Genomic DNA, 9,011 nt, shown 5'->3' on the forward strand with positions numbered 1-9,011 from the left:
TTTGTCTTCAATTACAGATTGTGAGCTACGAGCCTGTGACGAAAGGGGCATAATTCAAGGTAGTTTTCTTCCCTTTTTCTGATTTTCGTCACCCTTTTTTACAGCTTGACACGTTTGTCGTAGAAAATTCATATCTCATTGTAGAAAAATCGAAATCAAGAACGGTTTGATTTTACAGAAACTAGACTTCTCGATCTCTAACATATCCAAAATTCGGAATTTAATACCTTCAGAATATTTCTAGATGATTTTTTGAAGTTAGCTTTAAATTCTGTCATGCTGAAAATTGCAGATTTGTGTGGCTTTACTAAAACTCTTGTATCTTGATGTAGGAACGACGAAATCACAAGCCGCTTGATTATTTAGAATCTATACACAAAGGTCTACAACATATCCGAAATTCAGGGTTTAATACCTTCAGAATCTTTCTAAGTGATTTTTTGAAGTTAACTTTAAATTCTTTCATGCAGCTGATATTCTTAAGGCGAAAGAGGATAGATACACATCCCCTCCCTAAGAAAGGTAATTTATGGTATTCTTAAGGCGAAAGCGGATAGATATAAATCCCCGCCTTAAGAAAGGTAATTTATGGTATTCTTAAGGCGAAAGCGGATAGAAGTAAATCCCCGCCTTAAGAAAGGTAATTTATGGTATTCTTAAGGCGAAAGCGGATAGATGTAAATCCCCGCCTTAAGAAAGGTAATTTATGGTATTCTTAAGGCGAAAGCGGATAGATGTAAATCCCCGCCTTAAGAAAGGTAATTTATGGTATTCTTAAGGCGAAAGCGGATAGATGTAAATCCCCGCCTTAAGAAAGGTAATTTATGGTATTCTTAAGGCGAAAGCGGATAGATGTAAATCCCCGCCTTAAGAAAGGTAATTTATGGTATTCTTAAGGCGAAAGCGGATAGATGTAAATCCCCGCCTTAAGAAAGGTAATTTATGGTATTCTTAAGGCGAAAGCGGATAGATGTAAATCCCCGCCTTAAGAAAGGTAATTTATGGTATTCTTAAGGCGAAAGCGGATAGATGTAAATCCCCGCCTTAAGAAAGGTAATTTATGGTATTCTTAAGGCGAAAGCGGATAGATGTAAATCCCCGCCTTAAGAAAGGTAATTTATGGTATTCTTAAGGCGAAAGCGGATAGATGTAAATCCCCGCCTTAAGAAAGGTAATTTATGGTATTCTTAAGGCGAAAGCGGATAGATGTAAATCCCCGCCTTAAGAAAGGTAATTTATGGTATTCTTAAGGCGAAAGCGGATAGATGTAAATCCCCGCCTTAAGAAAGGTAATTTATGGTATTCTTAAGGCGAAAGAGGATAGATAAAAAAAAATCCCCGCCTTAAGAGTAACAGAGTTTTTTTTTTGCTATTGTATGCCCAAGTTTGTCACTAACGACCTTATTTTATACCTTGCAGTTTGAAGAAATGACGATTTTCAGGCAATACATCTCTCCCTCCACCCGACTTAGGCATCTTATAGTTGAGACTGAAGAAGGGGGAGAACAAACACAATTTTTTACTCATGCTCCACTAGTCGGTCAATATGCAAATCCGTGGTCTTCTTTGAAAAATCCATTTCATATGGCGAATTGGACTTCGGTGCACACTCATACTTCCAGTGATCTACTCAAGTTGTGGTCTCTTCAAGTGCCAGATCATCATCATGCTAATATTGCAACTCCTCTTCCAAGTTTAGGTCGTCGCATAATTCAAGGCGAGATACGATGGGGGAACCCAATGGAAGTTAAGGGAGAGTATCATCACATTCCAGGTATTGGGAGTGGACTGAGGTATACTTGGTAGAAGCCAAGAGGTATTGGGTACGGCTCAAATTTATGATGCCGTTTATGCATCTTTATTCACTTATGACCGTAACTCAGACATTTTACAAGCGTTTTGTGAAGTTTGGTGTCCAAAAACCAATACACTTCTTACATCTGTTGGAGAATTATCTATTTCTTTATGGGATTTACATATTCTTGGAGGTTTACCAATTTGGGGTGCTCTTTATGAAGAAATAGTGCCCGAGGTCAAGGAACTTGTGGGCTCCGATGAAAAGAGGATCAAATATACTCCTCGGACTTGTGAATATTTGTTTGCGGCATTTCATCATCTTCGGGGAGCTAATCAAGAAGTATCTTTTAGCAAGTGGATAAGTTTTTGGTGTAAGAAACCTCAGAGGTATGAAGCTGCTCCACCAAGGGAGGAAAAGAAGTCTGCTCGACCTGAATCAACCCATAATCCTAGTGGGGGCTTACCTAATACAACAAGGTGGTCACGCATCGAAGAAAGGATATTTTCCGGACTTGGAGTGAAAGTTGACAAAAGAGATGAAACATATCTAGGCGCTTTCTTATCTTGTTGGTTGTGTGCTTTTGTCCTTCCCAATAAGGAGGGTGAGTTTATTCGTCCAGGAACTTTCAAGATGGCAAGTTTGATGGAGAGTGGGAAGAAGATTAGCCTTGCGGTTCCAGTGTTAGCCATCATCTACAATGGTTTAAACAAGATCTCGAGTTTATCACAACTTAATCAAATTAAAGTCTGTTTCCTCATCCACTATGTTTATGGCTGGCTTGCTCATTACTTGAAGACTCATTATGCATTTTCCAATGGGTCATTTCTTGCCACTATGGTAGTATATTCTGGAGAGGGTGGTGCAAGGTATTTTGACAGCAATGATGTGAGAAAATGCATTCATGGTGGGGAAAATGTAGCTTGGACATCTACTATGTTGGATAAGACGCACCCTTACTTTTATGTGGATAATAATCATGTATCAAAAGTGGAGATGAGCTATTTCATGAGTATTCACTTTAATTATCTTCCTCTTCGATGTAGATATTCATTCATTATTGATCCATATAGTCCACATCGCTTCAGTCGTTAATTTGAATTCTACCAAAACATCCCTGGTATCATGAAGAATGACATTCGCAATGCCTCTTTGGACAAGGGTGTTACGTTTTGGTGAATTTGCGCTATGAGTTGATCTGCATCACGAGCAACTTTTCCTTCAATCACACCTAATGCGGGAAAGTCTTTTGGATCTGACTATCGGCTTGGTGGAAGAAAACTCATGGGAAATTTCTTGATGATCATTTGCAGGCTTTAGTGGATGTTGCTAGGCCGATTACCGTCATACATTTAGAGGGTTCTGGGGAAGTACGTAATAACAATGTTTTTAACAATGGTATGCCTTTTTCTTTGGGTGTTAAGGTACCCCAGAACGTAAAATAAAGTCTCAATTGCCTTCGGTAGCATAAAAAAGAAAGACACCTACTCAAGCTGCTTATGTTTCCAAGAGGTTGCTTGAAGGTGAGAGTGAAAGTAGTAGCAAGAAAGTCTTTTTTAGGAGATTAAGAGTATTAGACGATGATATCCCACATGTGGTCGAGTCGTGTGACAATGCAAGTAGCACTTCAAGAACTATAACAGTCTCTCTCAATAAGGTATGGTTAAGACTTTTACTTTATCGACCATATCTTGGCACTTTCTTACTTGACTATTTACCCCTCTCCCTTTTTTATGTAGGAGAACAATGTCGCTACACCATAACGAGAAGAATCACAAAATAGTGGTGAGTTTATATCTCGTTCAAATTTGATGAAACCGCCTTCTATGACTCAAGTGAAAAAAACACTTCATGTCTCTTGTGACGAGGCTAAAGACGACTTCGGGCATGACGTACACAAGCATCCTCTACCTGCTATGTCTGTGTTTGATGGGAAGAAAGTCATCTTAGATGCTTAAAAATATTTTATTTCTGCTCTTTGGAATGTTATTAAGGGCAAACTTTCAAGAAGTGACGTAGATTCTGCTTCTTCTCTTAGAGATGAAATTCAAGTAATTATCAAAGAGATGGACTGCAAGGACGTGGACATTTCACCTTTGAAAAAGTTATTGAACTCTTTCTTTGATTTTGCGGCTTCATATGATCAAGCACGATCGACCCTTCATGATATGGATGTGGAAAACGCTAGAAAAGAGTTGTTTGTAGCAGCGGGAGAACGACTCACAAATTCTATGTTCGAGGAGCAAGATAAAGTTGAGGATGTGTCCTCCCTTCGTCATTCGTTGAATAATATGAAGAAAGAGATCAGAGCGTTGTGCAAAAGAGCGCAAGATTTGCAAGCCCATTTGGCAGCTGCCGAGGATGAAGTTGAAGGAGTCAAGCAAGCAACCTTGCTTGCAACCCAGGAATTTGACTCATGTTATGACGTGGACTTGACGAATGATCTCGGACAAAAGAGAGAGCATTTAGAGGCTATGCGTCAAGAACTGATCAATTCCAAATTATACTTGGATTAGATTTTATTTAGAGTTTGATTGATATGCTAGACGATTTATTTTTTTATAGATGAGGATAATGTTTTCTTTTGTTTCATCTTACATATCTTTAATTGCATTCTTCAATTTGCTCTTTATTCTTTGATTGCAAGTTTGAATAATCCAAGCTCCATCCACATTTATGCTAATAAGAATAGAAGTTCCTCATTTCTTCAAGCTTACGCATTCGGATATGTCTTGCAAATGTTGCAGTTTTAATGCTTTAATTTGAAAGACTTTTGAGGGTTTCAACTTACTGGCTGGATTGATTTAAGAATTCGACTTGAAGACTTCAACTTGCAGACTTGAAGAATTTAAAGACTTCAACTTGCAGAATTAAAGACTTTGAAGACTTTAATTTGCATTCTTAAAAGATTTGAAGACTTCAACCTGCATATTTGGAAGACTTGAAGACCTTCAGCCTGCATACTTGGAAGATTTGAAGACTTCAAATTGTATACTTGGAAGATTTGAAGACTTCAGCTTGCATATTTGGAGGATTTGAAGACTTCAGCTTGCATACTTGGAGGCTTTGAAAACTTCAATTTTAAAGAAACTTCAAGCATGTTGTTAATGAAACTCATATTTTTTAAGGGTTTTCCCCCATCTATTGAACAATCAATACTTAGTACAAGTCTAAAGTTTGATGAGACAAAGATAAACAAAATACTTATCGCTTTGACTGTCATGTGACAGATCAAGTGGGAACATGTGATTTTTTGACACTCATGCAACTGAACTTAGGATATATTCTAAGCGCCTACGTACCTCAATGAAGAGGATTAAGTCACAACGTAGTTCTGGGGGATTGAGTGATTTTTTTTAATTTTCTTTTTGTTGTGCCGTACACAATTTATACTCTTGCAGGCCAGGAGTGACATGCAGGTTTAGGCTCGTACCTTAAGGAGCATCATATTTACTTCAAGGGTAGTACCTCTTTAGGAATTTTGCATTAATAGGACCGATCCTTACGCCATCTGCATCAACAAGCTTGTAAGCACCATGTGAATATGCTTCTTGTACGACATATGGTCCATCCCACTTTTAGGTAAATTTGCCCCCAGACTTGTGCGAAGTAATGATGGGTCTTCTTACTGCGAGAACTTGGTCTCTAACTTGTAAGCACCTCAAGCGAACCTTCTTATTGAAAGCACGAGATAAACGAGCTTGATAACATTCAAGGTTTTTTTGGGCTTCTAGCCTCTTTCATCAAGTGTTTCTAACTCAGCAAGACGAAGTCGAGCATTTTCTTCTTCAGTGATCCCTTCTTGAATAGCAAGTCTTAAGGAAGGTATTTGACGCTCGAGTGGTAGGAGTGCCTCAACACCAAAATCGAGTGAATATGGTGTCGCTTGAGTTGGAGTGCGGTACGTCGTCCTATATGCCCACAAAGCTTCTTCCATTCTTTCATGCCAATCCCGTTTGGACTTAGAGACAACTTTCTTCAGAAGGTTGCATAAAGTCTTATTAAATGCTTCAGCGAGACCATTGGCGGCAGCATGATACATATAAGATTTACGCTGCTTGAAACCAAAGAGATCACAAATTTTGTTCATTAACTTGTTATTATATAGCGAGGGATGCCAAAGCGATAGATGATATTCACTCAGATAAAATTTGCAACATTCTCTTTCTTCACTTCTTTAAGAGCGACAGCTTCAGCCCATTTTGAGAAGTAATATGTTGCAACCAAGATGTACAAGTGTCCACCAGAAGATTTTGGTAGTGGTCCCACAACATCAAATCCCCAAGCGTCAAATGGCCAAGATGCAATAGTTGGGTGCAATACTTCGGGAGGCTAATGTATGAAATTCGCATGAAATTGACAAGCATCGCAACTCCGAGCATAATCTAAGCAATCCTTGACCATGGTTGGCCAATAATACCCCATCCTCTTATGTGAAAGTGGAGTTTCGGTCCAGATTGATGTGATCCACATACTCCCGAGTGTGCTTCTTGCAAAGCTTGAATTGCTTCTTCCTCTCCCAAGCATCGTAATAGTACACCTTCAAATGATCTTCTATATAATGTGTCCTTGTAGTAAAGGAAGCGAGGTGCACGACGACGAATATCAGTCCTTCTCCTTGGATCTTCTGGAAGTATCCCATAACACATGTAGTCAATAATGGGTTGTCTCCACTCCTCCTTCGTGGCTTCAGAAATGGCGACGAGATGATTAAGCTCATTTTCTATACTTTCCTCCTCATTTGACGGTGGTACTATCCATTTTTGACAAATAGTCACTTGTGTCTGATCATGAAGGGTTAGCGTTGAAGCTAGAGCAGCCAATACATCAACTTTCTTATTCTCCGTTCTACGCACATGTTAAAGGGTTACATCTCCAAGCCATCTTATCAACTTTTAAGCATAATCATGGTAAGGACGCAATTCGGGATTCTTCACCTCATAACTTCCCAAGAGTTGGTTGATCGACAAAGACTTGTAAGTTTAATTGCTTCATGTCAACGGCCATCTCAAGTCCAAGTATCAACGCCTGGTATTCAACAACATTATTGGAGCAACATTGCTTCAAAGTAAAGGAGAATGGTAGGATCTCTTCTTGTGAAGTGATGAACACTACACCAGCACCAGCTCTGTCACGATGTGCAGCTCCATCAAAGTACATTTTCCAAGGAGGTTGAACTTCAATTAACATTGCATCTTCATCAGGAAGCTCATCAGTTAACTCCCATTCATCTGGTATCGGATGGTCTACTAAGAAATTCGCCAATGCTTGTCCTTTCACAGCTTTTTGAGGGATGTACACGATCTCAAATTGTTGAAATTGGAGGTACCATCTTGCTAGTCGGTCACTAAGGACATGTTTCGACATAACAAACTTGATGGGATTTGCTCTAGAAATAAGACGAACAACATGTACTGGAAAATAATGCTTCATCTTTTGAATTAAGAAGACTAGCGCTAAGCACAATTTTCAATTGGCGAATAGTTCAGCTCATTTGGTGTTATCATTCTACTCAAGTAGTAAAGAGAGTTTTCTTTGCCTTCACTATTCTCTTGAGCTAACAGGGCTCCTACGGATCTTTCTTGTGTCGCAATGTAAAGTATCAATGGCTTTCCAGGTATAGGGGTTGCCAAAGTTTCGCTAGATACGACTTGATACTTTTAAAGGCATCGCTACATGTTTCGTCCCAATTAAAAGGAACACCTTTCTTCATGAGATGACCGAATGGTTGGTATCGTCCTGATATATTTGAGATGAACCTCCTCAAGTAGGATAGCTTTCCTTGGAGACTTTTTAACTCATGGATATTTCGAGGCTCAGGCATCTTCGATATTGTATCAACTTTGGCTTGATCTATTTCAATTTCCTCGATGTCTCACAATGAAGCCAAGGAACTTTGCAGAAGTTACTCCGAAGGCACACTTCAATGGATTCATCCTTAGTTGATATCTTCGAAGAGGCTCAAACACCATTCTTAAGTCTTTCAAATGATCACTCCTCTTTCTCGACTTTACCACCAGGTCATCCACATAACATTCAACATTTTTATGGAGCAAGTCATCAAATATATTTTGCATAGCCCTTTGATATCTAGCACCAGCATTCTTCAAACCGAAAGGTATCACTTTGTAGCAATAAATACCTTTAGGCGTGCGAAATGCGGTGAGTTCTTCATCCTTTGGTGCCATGCAGATTTGATTATAGCCAGAAGAACCGTCCATGAATGACATCGCCTCATAACCAGTAGTGGCATCAATCATTAGCTTAGGAATGGGAAGAGGGAACTCATCTTTAGGACATGCATTATTGAGATCCTTGAAGTCAACACAAACTCAAATTTGGCCATTCTTCTTCCTTACAGGAACAATACTTGAAATCCATGTAGGATATTTAACTTCACGAATGAATCCTGCCTTGATGAGTTTGTTGACTTCATTCTCTGTCAATGGAACCAAGTCTGGCCTAAAACGTCTTTGGGCTTGCTTAATAGGACAAGCACCATTTTTGACTACCAACTGATGGACTGCTACTTTAGGATTCAAGCCAAACATTTCTTTATAACTCCAAGCGAAGACGTCCTTATATTATTTGAGTATATTCATATAAGTGATTTCTTCATCAACTTCTAAAAAGGCACTCAAGTAAGTAGGCCTTGGGTCTTTATCAGTGCCAAGGTTAACTTCCTTTAAGGGATCTATTGTGGTCTTCACTCCTTCTTCAAGTTCTGGTGGAGCATCTCCAGTATCTTCTTCTTCTAAAGGATCATTGTCATTGACAGATATATGACAACACCAGACAATATCTTCTAACTCTTCATCAATCTTCATTTGAGGCAGAGAATCGTACTCATTTTGGATTGTAACATGATTTGAAGAGCCTACACTTTCTTCATCTTCCTCGCGCTCCTTAGTGTAAACCACGGTGTGAACCTTTGCATTGAGCTCCTCTTTACATGAAACTACAAGTTCCACTCGTCGCCTCATTCTAGAAGGAATCAAACTTTTGAAATCCTTTCAAACCAAATGTGTAGCAAGCGTTGTAACTTTTAAATAACTTCTCAGATTCTTGTTTTTCTTCAATGGACCTAACCTCTCAAACACAAAAGTTATTGCAGTCGATTCTCGAAGTTGATCAAAGACAGAGCGCTTTTTGTTGGGAGTAGTGACATCATATTCAAAAGTTATATGGTTATTGCTTGCCCTTCTTATGGAAATGC

General features: G+C 39.0%; 1 protein-coding gene across 1 annotated transcript; it reads right to left on the reverse strand.

The window, feature by feature from the left end:
* Nucleotides 1-5,525: 5,525 nt before the first annotated feature.
* Nucleotides 5,526-7,228, reverse strand: LOC107062098 (uncharacterized). Its single transcript, XM_015312329.1, has 4 exons — nt 6,741-7,228; nt 6,271-6,643; nt 5,954-6,127; nt 5,526-5,849 (listed from the first exon to the last, which is right to left on the reverse strand). Exons 1-4 carry the CDS (start codon nt 7,226-7,228, stop codon nt 5,526-5,528), a joined length of 1,359 nt encoding a protein of 452 aa, XP_015167815.1.
* Nucleotides 7,229-9,011: the final 1,783 nt, after the last annotated feature.

The sequence above is a fragment of the Solanum tuberosum genome, unplaced genomic scaffold (genome assembly GCF_000226075.1).
Source record: "Solanum tuberosum cultivar DM 1-3 516 R44 unplaced genomic scaffold, SolTub_3.0 scf00185, whole genome shotgun sequence".
In the NCBI taxonomy this organism is placed as follows: domain Eukaryota; kingdom Viridiplantae; phylum Streptophyta; class Magnoliopsida; order Solanales; family Solanaceae; genus Solanum; species Solanum tuberosum.